Raw genomic sequence first — 13,860 nt, forward strand, 5'->3', positions numbered from 1 at the left:
CAGGGGTGACAGCCATTTGGGTTAAGGGCGTGTTTGTTTTGGTGATTTCAAATGTCAACATTGGCCTTCAAACATCGTGCACCGCTCCTTTAACCACTAGGCTCACATAAGGAGACGTGTTAGTGTTCCAACATCACCCCACAGCCATGGCTGGATCCTTAACCTTCAGCTCAGCCGTTTCCTGCATCAACCGTAACGTTTGTGGCATTATGTGTTATGTTTACTGTAAATATTTCAGGAATTTACTGGGAGACATGTACAGTACAAAATGATCAACGTACCTACACCGTCGTTCCTCCTGTTATAAATAATATGCCAAGTATCGTTTTACTTCTTAATAACAGTCGACCTCATAATCTGATTTAAACACGTGTTCCACTCATTCTTCATTCTTGATTTATATATATATATATTTTACAGGCCGTCCTCTCCTATGTCACTACAATAGAAATAGTATTGTAACAATAGTTACAATAGAATTATGAATTGGTTCGATGATTTCTAAAATTAAAAGATTTTTCATCTATATATTTAGTGTGTAAAGAATTCAGTCGTGTTTTACTGACTTGATTAACTCACTGTTAATTACTGTAGGTCCAAATAAATCACCATCAAACCAGAGTTTATCACCTCCAACACACTCCAGTAGTGCAATTTAAATCCCATTCAGGAAAACAACCCTCACGTTTATCTACAATCGCTCTCAGGCCACCGTTCACCAGCATCTTCGTATTTTTTATTAGCAGGGACACGGTGACGTAGAGAGATGAATCAAAATAGACGTACTGGTGGTAGGATGGCGTTTTTTTGGATGTAGCCTGTTACTATAAACTGAGATATTTTCCTTCAGTTGCCTTTGAAGGTTGTTTTTAATAAAGTAGCCTTGGATAAATGTGTAATCAAGAAGAGAGTCTGAGGAAGGGGACTTTTATATTAGCTCACGCTCTAGTGAAACAAAGAGATCATCCAAGGACATGAGAACAAGGGAGCCATTGAAGGTTCAGCTCTCTCAGAGGCTCTCTGGTGTGTGGGGTTTTTTTTAGGCCCCCAGGCACAATACCACGGTTTACATGGGTCACAGTCTTTGCATTTGTAGATGTAATTGTTTTTGGATTTCCTGGGAGATATACAAGATCAACTGGTAGCATTTTAATCAGTCAAAGGGGAAGGAGACACCGATTTAGTGTCTAAATAGAACGGGCTTTCTTATTCTAGCCAGGGATACAGATAAAAAATTCCCCTCGGCACAAATTTATTTCATGTAAATGATTTGTACAATAGTATTTTGCCTATTTATTAGATCCATGCTTTGGAACCTTCCACTGACAGAACATATTAGAACAGATTATACCGAGCAAACGCTATAGCTGTAAGAAGTCAATATCAAATATAACGACTTTGATCATGGTGGGTTGTGATTTTCTCCGGTGTAACAGAGTTAGGGCCAGTGGTTCTCAAACTGGGGGCCCTGAGATGGTGCCAGGGGGCCCCGGGTTTATGACATTTTATAAAATAACGAATTTATCATAAATTCTGTGTAATTAAATCGCAGAAAAATAAGGCTACTAACTACCAGCACTACACTGTATAATTTAATAAGTTTTGCTTTATTCAAATATTAAGTTTTGGAATGTTTTATGTCATCATTTTTTATAATATTTCTAATATGTCACTTGAGAGTCCTGTTTATATTAAATATGTACAATATTTTCCATGAAAAATCATGGACTCCTGGCCGCGCTTCATGGTAGACGTCTTCACGGGTCCACTTAGATCCGAAACCCCGAGGTCCGACCCGAGACCCGAGCGGGTTCGGGTCTAAAAGTTTCACGTGTACCTCGGACACGAGTCGGGTATAATAATAGCGATGTCGGGTCTCGGGTCATTTAAAATGAATGTGTTTTTACCGAACGGACCCGAGAAGACTCGAACTACTGTATCTCGTGTGTGTGCCTCGACTCGAGGCCTTTTCCAACCTCTCCTCTGTTTGCCAAGACCGCTTGCGACATGTGGCTGGTGGCGTGTGGCTGGTGTTAAGCTAATTTACGTTGAAACAGACCTGTCAATCAATTTTGTATCCACTCTGTAGCGGTTACTTTAGTGTAGAGTTACGCAACATTCGGGTCCAGTCGGGGTAAAAAAATTGCCGTTGGGATGGACTTGGGTCTAATTTTTTCAGGTTTGTCTCGGGTCGGGTCTTTCTTAAAAAAAAATAATAAATTATGCACATCGGGTTCGGGTAAAAAGTGTCACTTCGGGTCGGTACATTTCTTTAGACCCGAGAAGACCTCTACTTCATGCTCCCCTGGACATCCAGGAAACAGCGAACAGAGCAAATAAAAGCTGTACATGGATATGAGTAGAGTATTCAGAGTATTATTATTATTATGTGGTCCGGTATTTGAATAATTTTACAGAGGACATGTCAAAACAGTCAAACTCTGTTCTATAGACCAAAATGTGTGTGTGTGTGTGTGTGTGTGTGTGTGTGTGTCAGGGGACTGTTTTGGTTCACGAGTGTCAGCTGTAATTAAGTGTTCACTGGAGCCTTGTTTTGTTTTAGCTTTCTCAGACTAGATATTCATCCTTAAAAGATAAATATTTGTTTATATGTCCAAAAAAACTGTAAAAACTTATTTTGATTTTGCATGTTTAAATATAAAGGAAATATTTCCAGCGATGGATTTACATAGTAAAAGTACTCTAACAGTAGGTGAAGCGTTACAGTGAAGCGTGTACTAAAGTCGGCCGTTACGGACAGAATCTTATCGTCTAACCCAGGGGAGTCAAACTCAAAGTCACAGTGGGCCAAAATATAAAACTGAGATAAAGTCCCGGGCCAAACTGAATATTTATTGAAAAATTAACTGCAATTAACTGATGTGTAATGTTCATCCTTTTTCATATGGAAACAAACTTTAGTTTTGCTTAAACACAGGATTTGGAACGACTCCTGAGTTCTTTCCCCGAGTCGATAACTCCTGAGCTAAACGCTGTTACTACACAAAACGCGGTTGTAGCTGCCTCTCTACATTACTACGATAGAAAAGAGGTGTTATTTGTGTAGTAACAGCGTTTAGCTCAGGAGTTATTGACTCGGGAAACTCCAACCTGTGAATATGTGGCCGACTTCCTGCTCCTTCAGTTCTCTCCAGCGCTGGAAAGCTGATCCTATATTAACACGTCCTACTTCTTGTCCTTATCGTAAGTCTTTCTTCTCTTTCTTTCTTTGTTTTTATCCTCCATGTCGATGTTAAAACCGCTTTCTGCTAACGTCACACACGCGCACTGAACACTCTCTCCGCGCATATCGACAAGCCCCGCCCCTTTCTGCTCATCGGCTACACGTCTGTTTTGATTTTTGTTTCGATTTTTGGCCCGACTCGGTTTTCTGAAGCGTTTCTCAAAAATCGGAGACCGCACCTTTAACGACTGTCAACAGAGAACGAGGGGCGCTTGCTGTTCGTGACCAGGCTTCAATACAGTGGCAAGGCATTCTGGGATTTGTAGTATCAGCAGAGCAAGCGGCTAGCCAGCTGTAATGCACATTTGATATGATCTCGCGGACCAAATATAATTACACCGCGGTCCAAATTTGGCCCGCGGGCCAGAGTTTGACACCAACGTCTTTTAAATGATAAATGATAACTCTGTGCTTTCATAAGTTTATTCTGCAAACTTTTTCTTTTCTGCTTTTATGCGGAAGTGGCATTGAACACTACCACAAATGTATTAGTAGTATGAACACTACCACAAATGAAACACACACAATAAAAATGGCAATATTAATAATGGGAATTTTTGTAGGTTACAATGCACAATGCTAGCTCAGACCTCGGTCATGCAAATCGGCTGACAGGTCCGTCTGTAGACGCTCAAACACCGTACACACCAGAGCTGCATCAGTTTGGGCCGAGCGTCTGTAGACGCTCGGCCCAAACTGATGCAGCTCTGGTGTGTACGGTGTTTGAGATTGTTCAGAATGTTAGCTGATATATTATCTTGCACGACTCAGTATCTTGCCTTTCATCCCAAATGAACAACATCTCACTGTGAACAAAGTTACAGGAAGGAAAGATTTCTAACATGTCGCGCTGTATTTTGTACATGTGCTTGCCTAATTGAGGGAAAGTCCAACGCAGAGGAGAAATCTGCTAGGTTTTACAACGCATTGCCTCATACGGCCTTAATCAGCTCAACAGATTCCGCTCCTAGTTCTTCTGTCTTAACAGTATTTTGTTTCTCAAGCTGAACCTTTTTTTTTTTTAATCGGTTAAAATTTCCAGGCCACACGTTTTATCCTTCACCAGACATATGATATTTTATCCTACAAGCCAAAGTACTGGATCCTCAAAGAAAACCACTTTGATTACTGGTCTAGTTTCTCCTTCCGCCGTCCTTCACACCCGAATCATCTCACGACCTCACGAGGTACAAAACAACAAGAACCACAACACACGAACAGGTTGTTTGGCACGTTTACTATTTCTAACTGTTTCAAACAATCCTTATGTCCACTCGCCTCCAAAAAGCTCCGGCCTTTATACTTACTAATACTCGCCTCGTCAAAGCCAACATCAACAGGTTTGTCGCGACAAATTTTACAAATCTAGCTTCTCTTGTTATTTCTAAAATAAAATGTGTAACTTTTATTTATATGCACGGTCTAGAAGGAGCTGTTTCATTTCACCGCGAGTTTACATGACAAACAAAGCATTGAATCTTAACTGTAGTGAAACAATTTTCCATCGCTTCGTCCTCCTTTTTTTTTCTTTTTAAAACAAACTCATCGTCCGTCTCATCAAACCCACTGCTTGTTGTCTTGTCTCACGGTCTACTAGCATAGTGTGCTAATAAGCTGGTACTTGCGTTTGTCCGTGTTCATATCTTAGCATCTTTGCAAACGCCTAAAATGGCAATATTTAGGATTTGATATAGGAAAAAAAAACACACACACATTCAGACGAAAGAGACTAATACATTTCTATACTGATGCTTAATGTTGCTTTTGGCCTTTCCTGGAATATCTAGGTTATAAAGTATGGAAAGTGTACTCCACTTTTCTCGTCCCAGCTTCTTCTCTCTGGGTCTCCAGGCGAGACTCGAACATAAAAGCCCTTTGTGTAGTTTCGACACTGTGGGTTCCAGCTCGTTCTCCATCTCTGTCCTGATTCTAATCACATCTCCAAACACCATGCCAGATCCTCTGAGTAGCTGCATGCTTTCCCTGGGGATTCATTTGTTTGTCCACCCCCTGGATGCATTCCAGAGAAACAAGCCCTTTCCTCCCCCAGTGCCACCCCTGTGTTTTGACAGCAGGAAGACAGCCCTGGCATTTACAACCTTGTGTAGAAGAAAAGAGGAGGTTGTTTTAGCTGAAGGTTTAGCAGCATGTGGTTTGCATACTGTTAAAGTCATAGGTTTACTTAATAGATTTATTAAATTGTTTTTTTTAACCATTACTCAGTCGTACCTGAGGTATGAGTTCTGGGCTGTTCTTTGGCAGGTAAATACATGTTCCGAGGGGCAAGAGTCAACCGAGCTACCAGATCATTCTGCTTTCACATAAAGCATTTAAAATACTATTTTAAATCTATGTGCAAATCTGTTTCATGTCGTTTACACCACTGGTCCCCAACCTTTTTTTCGCATAATCAATGTTTGATTATGTTACCGCAGCCCGCTGGGGGTGGGGGGTGGCGGCTATACAATTAAATTAAAATAAATAATTTTAATTTAATTGTATTTAAACTTGCCTTCTTAACTCACTACAACACTAAACCAATAAGAACCCTGAGCTTGTTTCTTTACAATGAGACGGTTCCATCTGGGGTAATAGGAGACGATGACACCCGAAGTGTGTCGCTTATGTCCAGTTTATTCCGTTGTTTTGTTTCGGTTGCCGTCACTGCAGAAATCCCCGCTTCACACAGATAGCATGTCGGAAATGGCGATAGGGATGTAAGTGCTGTGGTGACAATCTCAGGGTATTCCGCCATGACTTTAATCCAGAACACCGGCAGAGTTTCTAACTTTCTAACGACGTCTGTTTCGTGCTCATTTTTGCTAATTTGTGGGTTAAATTTGAGCAAACACAATATACACGTACACCAAGCACTGTTAAACATGACAAAGTACCGGTGAACAGAGAGAAGAGCGATACACACCTTCTCTCTCCACCAAAGCTACAACACCACTGCCGCTTGCGGCCGCTCAGCTCCAGACGTCACCTAAACCCGGCCCGATATCATGATATTTTGCGCATGCGCGGTATCGGTGCGGCTTTAGGTGACGTCTCTCAGCTCCCGGTTAACCTCTCGTCCATGGAAAGTCGCACAAACCCGAGAGAAATACACCACAGTAAATAAAATGGGAATAATTTAATGTTCCTTGGGTGGCCCGGTACCGTTTGGTCCACGGACCAGTACCGGTCTGCGGCCCGGGGGTTGGGGACCACTGGTTTACAACAATGAACACTTTGCCACACAGATCAGATACTTATAAACTACTTAGAAACTTATTTGATTATTATTCTATTTAACTTCTTATTCTTCTTATTTGTTCTATTAGGCGAATGTATGTTTCTGTTAAATAATGTGATTATAACGTGTCGTTTTCACAAGATTTGCCTCCGTGCTTCCGTTTGTCACACCTCGTCTGTCTGTGGCTTTCGCTCACATTCTCCCATCTATATTTAGTGTCTATTATCATCCTGTCCAGTAATTCTCCAGTAAAACTCTTCCCTGTTCCCATCACCCACTCTCTTATTGTCTAGCATCCATTTTGGGACACGATTATATATTAATATCCCTATTAAGCTGTTAAGGATCTCTCTGGGTTTAGGATTTGAGTTCAAGCCCCAGCACTGCCAAGCTGCCACTGTTGGGCCCTGGAGCAAGGCCTTTAACCCTCTTCAGTGGTATCATATCTGACCCCGTGCTCTGGCCCCAACCTCCAAAGTTGGGATATGTGAAGAAAGAATTTCACTGTGCTGTAATGTAGATGGGGGGGGCACGGTGGCTTAGTGGTTAGCATGTTCACGTCACACCTCCAGGGTTGGGGGTTCGATTCCCGCCTCCGCCTTGTGTGTGTGGAGTTTGCATGTTCTCCCCGTGCCTCGGGGGTTTCCTCCGGGTACTCCGGTTTCCTCCCCCGGTCCAAAGACATGCATGGTAGGTTGATTGGCATCTCTGGAAAATTGTCCGTAGTGTGTGTGTGTGTGTGTGTGTGTGAATGAGAGTGTGTGTGTGCCCTGTGATGGGTTGGCACTCCGTCCAGGGTGTATCCTGACTGTGGGCGTGTCTACCGATGCCACCAACGGGAGTCCAGACAGTAGAGCGCACATGAACGCACCATGGCAAAGAGCTGAAATGACCATACAGCTAGTTGCACCACCCAATGTTTAACATTATTACTATGGCAACCAGAACAGCTACTGACATCTTCATAGTACAATCGCTTATAAAAATCATTGTATTTGTAAACATAGCATTAGCATTATATACGTTTCCATGAAGGTTTCATAGCATTAGCATTATATACATTTCCATGAAGGTTTCGGAAAAATGTTTCCCCTAGGTTTAAGACATTTCTTGCAATGACATTTTCTTGGACACATCTTGGGTTCATTGTTCGTAGTAAAAGTATTTGGTTTTGCCAGGAGCGCGTTGGCTTCCGCCATGTTGGAACAGATTGACAAGGGTTATAAGGGAGCGTCTATATAAAGAGTAAAAGGAGGGCCATGTAAACACGGACACGCCGTACAGCCTGGGCTGCTGTGGTTCAGTCAGGATTTCAGAACCATTTGATACCCTTGTGCTGAGGCTTAAATACGCTTCTTTCCATCGTGTCGTACGCGTTATTCGCACTAGCGAGAAATAAAAAAGAACGACACCTCTATAAGAAAGGACTAGTTGACTTCTTTATGATCTTTCACCTTATTGACCTGTCGATCGATAGATACAGATTATTGAACGGATTTATTTCATGTGATTATTATTCTCATCTCTTTTTTTTGTTTTTGGTGAATCTCCTCAGGCTAAAGGATGATGGCGGAACAGATGGATCAGAGCGACGACGCAGGCCTGGTGATCCTGCCGGAGACCAGCGACCTTCAAAAAGACGACGAGACTCACTGTACCCAAGATTTCAGACAAACCATCATGTGAGAAAATCAACCTCACTCACTATAATACCGCTTCTCCTTTTAGTCAGATGTTTACAACAGGGAATTTTCTGGGAAGATTTGGTACATCACTGTGAGTCATGTCACAAATGAAATCATAGCTACTGACTCGTCATTGCTGCAGGTCTAAGCCTGTAACACACCGACTGGTTCAGAAAAGAAGGTTAAGTCGAGCAGAGCTTCGTGTAAAAGCGTGAAATCTTAAATATTACACATTGACGGTGACTAATGAACATCTAAATGAACCTAAATTTGGATCCACCTAATTAACGTTTCGCACACGACCAAAGTTGCGCTAATCTGTTCTGCGGGGACGCAAGCTTTTGTGTCCCACGGCGTCAATATACCGCTGCTAACAAGAAGGATGTTGTATTTATTTTGCATGGTTTTAACAACTGGAAAATAGCACATGACAACGGGGTTACAGAAGCATGCGTCCAGCTACAGTCATGTGCAACAAGCAACAACACTACGCTTTATGTCACGAGCATCCTGAGTGTAGTTTAGTTTGTGTGTGAAAGAGTCAGGGCTCTGTGGAATCTTGTAAATATTGGTTATAAGAGAACTGGATTAGGTGTTGGGGCAAAATCAGATGTTGGTATTCGATTTAGAGTCAGTTTTCTTTATAGACAATCAGCCAATCAGCTGCTTGATCGCCAAGTCACACGTCTGTAAAAAAAAACGAGTTCAGCCTCAATTCGATTTGTTGCTGAATAAACGTTGTCTTCGCCGTCCTGTTCGTCTTTCTAATGAGCTGACCGTCTTTAACACCGTTAGCAAGTCCAGTCGTTAGCTACGTTCATATACAGCGACTCACGGCGACAAAGCGTCTGGAGAGCGTTCGTGTTCGGTGACGGCTGCCAATCTGGGCGCCAGCAACCGTCGACTAGATGTGGGTGTGTCCAGCGAAGTGACGGAGATTAACGACTAAAGATTTGTCTTTATGACATGTATATATATGTGTATAGGTACTGCAATTAAAAGAAATGTTATTTTTGTCAGACAAGCGGAGCGCTGAGAATATTTTAGCTTAACGGATCGCTTTTAGCACATTTCTTAGGAACTGAAGGTTGTCTCAAAATGATAGAAAGATAGAAATGATAGAAAGCTCATACCACCAACCTAATTATCTATGGCTACTAACAAGAGGAACGCAGTAGATGTAATTTGTTAGATTTGAATAATTATGAACCGAACATGTCAAAATATCGTTCCATTCAGGAGGCGGTTGCCTGAGGCTGTTATTATAAAGCCTTTTTAGAGCAATGTATTTGACAGCCTAATCCTGAGAGGAAGCCGGCCCTGTTCAGATGCTTTGTGATCTTCCTGCAGCGATTTTCTTGTGTAAGGAGTCAGTTTTAACAAACATGGTGATGGTAAAAAAAAACAGTCAGCCTTCTATAGAGATGTTTGGCTACGTAAAGCCATCCTTAAAAATATTTTGGTTTGCAGTAACAGTAAAAAAAAAAGGGGGTAGGTAATTTTTTTTTCTTCAAGTTTCAATATAAAAAAAAAGTACAATTTTGGTGACGGTGATGACGTCGGTATGACTTTAAACAAATTAGCGTATCGTGACGTCACTGACCAGGTTTTCAACCCGTGCCTTCGGGCGCATCATCGCAAACCTCATTTTGATGCTGGACAGTTTTTACAGAACTTCATGCCAAGTTAAAGCGGTGTCGAGTTAGTGTTTTAATGACATTTTTAGATGTATTATGGCGCCCGAACACGTACGGCTTTAAACGGTGACGGCAAACATTTTGTTTACTGCAGCCGCAGCCATCGTTACCGAGCGCGACCCGTCGACTCAGTGTGACATCCGGTAACCGACAGTGTAAACATAGATGACGTCACGGGTTTTTATTTAAAAGAAAAAACGTAGCCTTCGTTTTTTATGTAGGCCAATTTATATATTTACAATACTTACTAAAATATAATTAATATTATTTTATTGCTTTTGTATTAGTTGTAAAAATTGGTCGGTCTTAACTCAAAATGTACAACCGCGAGTCGGTCGGACTTACAGCAAAAAAAATAAAATTTGAGGCGGTCCTAAATTGACGGTCGGTTGGGTTACGGTAAACAAGGATATTTTTAAGGACGGCCTGACTGGGATTTCTTCACATGCTTTGATGTTCAAATAGACTTCGGAAGTTCTACACAATGCAATCCAAACAAAGCGCCATATGATGTATGACTACGTACAGTGCATGTGCCTGGGAAAACACTTCACATGCTGAAATTTTCACATCTTACTTACTTACTGTAGATACGTCTGAACGCTTCAGGTTTTTCTTGGACAACTGTGTACTGTAGCTTAAGTCTAATCACTTCAGTCTGTAATCATACGGTATCTCAGCCGTGTAAACGATCGTCCAGACGCGTCACAGCCTTAAACCTTAAACGTGAACGTAAATATTATCCTCAGTAAGAAGACGAATAAGGTGGAAAAGCGTGTAGATTTTACACATTAAAATAAAGCCATGAGCTCAGAACAAACGTATGACACGGCTGGTTTGTTTTGCAGCGTGTTACTTTCTAATCCTAGTTAAGTATTTATCTCAGCTAAAAAGTTCAAAGGAGCAAGTGTTAGTGTTTGCAAGTAAATAAATGTCTCACGCTCGGTGCCAAAGTGTGATGCTAAGCAAAAAACAATAAGCAGCACAAAATGGTGTTATTTTCCTTCAATACTCTTTCAAATGCTAATAAACATTTTAAATGATCAAGTACATCTACAGTGGCTTAGTGGTTAGCACGTTTGCCTCACACCTCCAGGGTCGGGGTTCGATTCCCGCCTCCGCCTTGTGTGTGTGGAGTTTGCATGTTCTCCCTGTGCCTCGGGGGTTTCCTCCGGGTACTCCGGTTTCCTCCCCCGGTCCAAAGACATGCATGGTAGGTTGATTGGCATCTCTGGAAAATTGTCCATAGTGTGTGAGTGTGTGAGTGAATGAGAGAGTGTGTGTGTGAGTGTGTGTGTGAGTGAATGAGAGTGTGTGTGTGCCCTGTGATGGGTTGGCACTCCGTCCAGGGTGTATCCTGCCTCGATGCCCGATGACGCCTGAGAGGCACAGGCTCCCCGTGACCCGAGGTAGTTCGGATAAGCGGTAGAAGATGAATGAATGAATGAATGAATGATATTAGCGGCGTGTTACGGTATTGAGACTAGGCCTCGTTAGGTAGGTCCTTCCTCTTCCTAAGCTAACAAACACACAAGGAGCTGGTAATGACACAGCGACAGAGCAATCAGTGTTTAAGACCACACAATGGGACCAACTCTAAACTAGTGAACCAGCGTGACAAAGCACACGACGTCCGATCTCTCAAATCAGTGAGAACGTTTGTGCAAATCTTGTCCATTTTATTTAATTTATTTTTTATTCAAGGTCCATCGGGACGAGATAGAGAAGATGGTTCATCGTAGATGAGTTCAGCTGATTTCTGGTTGTCAAAATAAATTGACAAATAATCGCCATCCTTTCTGGGAAAACACAGTTACTGATGAATGAATGGAAGCAGTCAGTGTGTCACACAGCGCCACATGAGCACAATATACAGTACACACTTTCATATTAATGACTGAGACCTTTATTTATCTTGCAAGCTTGAGATCTGAGAACCAGCCTTCAGGACAGTGAGGAAAAAATTGCTCACTTCCATGACGTCTTTGCTACGAAGCTGTAGTGCGTTGCGTGTGTGCACTTTGCATGGGTTAAAAGTCTGGGTCACCGTACTTAGCCGTATGTCACGTCACGTCACGTCTGTGAATGACTGGATCTTTATATTAACAACCACAACAATGCTTTCACTGGCACCACAATAATAGAGACCCGTAAGTAAGGTGATGTTGGAGTATGTGGATCTGTGTGCATAAAATCTGCACATCTGATGTGGACAGTGCCACGGTTCGGTCGAAGCTAAAACCCACACCACTGATTTATTTTTATTTTATTACTCTTGGGCCAGGGATCAGTTCTTAAAATAACTACTTATGTCAAACTTAAGGCTGAAAAGCTTGAGGAAAAAGCTCGAGTGTGAAACCTACCTAAGTCAGTACCAGAATATTTATAACGTTTTAACCGAATGTTCTAATGAAAATATAAAGACTAAACTGACACATGGACCTCTCTTTGCTGTTTGCAGCCCCGGTTTTGTACTCCGCTGCTTTTACAGGTTCCACAAAGTCTTTCACTTTGACATAATTAATCCTGTCATATTGTGTTACAAAATATTCAGTCGGAACATTTTTTATTGCCGCAGATGAAAACGATGCTTGCTATAAACGTGTCAGCCTTCGTACAGACACATTGATGACTCAGTATGACGGATTCTAACCTTTTCTCCAAAGACTTCATTCTCCTCACAGCTTTTGTGTGTGTGTGTGTGTGTGTGTGTGTGTGTGTGTGTGTGTGTGTGTGTGTGTGTGTGTGTGTGTGTGTGTGTGTGTGTGTGTGTGTGTGTGTGTGTTTGAGGTTGGAGTTTATTGGCATGATATATGCCAGTAATATTTTTTCCTCTCTTTATTTACTAGGATGTCATAGACCGTACATGTCTGTCAAACTCTCATTTCTCAGCGCGGACGTCAGTCGAGTTCGTTAACGTGACGAAGACGAGACGGAACTGAGCTATGAGCACGTTTTCAGCAGCTTTGACACATTTCATGTGAGCTAGACCATAATGCCAGGTTGCAGAGCAGGCAAAGAGTTTTTCCAAAGCATGCATGGCACTGTGGTATTGGTGATTTCCCTGCTCTTACACACCTACTTGACCTGGTCATTAACCTCCACCCACTCTTATTTACATAATTTATTGTGTTTGAGTCTGAAATCATAAAACTCAAAGCTGTAACTGCTGCCCAGTATTAATAATAGTACTTATATATTTAATTAACTATATACTGAATTAATTTAGTAATATTTTCTAGACATTGACATGAGTTAGGGGACACGGCGGCTTAGCGGTTAGCACGTTCGCCTCACACCTCCAGGGTTGTGGGTTCGATTCCCACCTCCGCCTTGTGTGTGTGGAGTTTGCATGTTCTCCCCGTGCCTCGGGGGTTTCCTCCGGGTACTCCGGTTTCCTCCCCCGGTCCAAAGACATGCATGGTAGGTTGATTGGCATCTCTGGAAAATTGTCCGTAGTGTGTGAGTGTGTGAGTGAATGAGAGTGTGTGTGTGCCCTGTGATGGGTTGGCACTCCGTCCAGGGTGTATCCTGCCTCGATGCCCGATGACGCCTGAGATAGGCACAGGCTCCCCGTGACCCGAGAAGTTCAGATAAGCGGTAGAAGATGAATGAATGAATGAATGAATGACATGAGTTATACAGTACTAGAGTGATAGAGTGGCAAACATGATGCAATGATTTATAGCTAATGATAACTATGCAAAGCTACAAGTTTAGATTTAATCCATTATTAGTCAAACATATGAACAGGAACTCCGTCATTTGTATTATTATGTGATGAAGTATTGAACATTTAGCATTTAACAGCAATGGAACAATAAGAATTGGTAAAAGCAGGAAGTGAACTAAAATAAATATAAATACTGCTGATTAAATTTAGTTATGTTGTGTGTTATAGAGTGTGTATGGTTGTGTTATAGTGTGTGTATACAGTAGCTTTGTCGTAGTGTGTGTATGGCTCTGTGAAAGTGTTTATGGCTGTTTTATAGTGTG

General features: G+C 41.9%; 1 protein-coding gene across 4 annotated transcripts in view; it reads left to right on the forward strand.

Moving 5' to 3' along the window:
- LOC113639219 (GRAM domain-containing protein 2A) overlaps positions 1 to 13,860 on the forward strand; it is a 29,155-nt gene that overhangs the window by 1,325 nt on the left and 13,970 nt on the right. For all 4 annotated transcript variants that reach the window (XM_027140958.2, XM_027140960.2, XM_027140959.2 and 1 more), the window contains one exon: positions 8,038 to 8,164. In XM_027140958.2, coding sequence (XP_026996759.2) covers positions 8,046 to 8,164 — 119 coding nt within the window. In that variant the 5' untranslated portion in view covers positions 8,038 to 8,045. Of the gene's footprint in view, positions 1 to 8,037; positions 8,165 to 13,860 lie in introns of those variants that run through there.

Source organism: Tachysurus fulvidraco, chromosome 10 (assembly GCF_022655615.1).
Source record: "Tachysurus fulvidraco isolate hzauxx_2018 chromosome 10, HZAU_PFXX_2.0, whole genome shotgun sequence".
Taxonomy (NCBI): domain Eukaryota; kingdom Metazoa; phylum Chordata; class Actinopteri; order Siluriformes; family Bagridae; genus Tachysurus; species Tachysurus fulvidraco.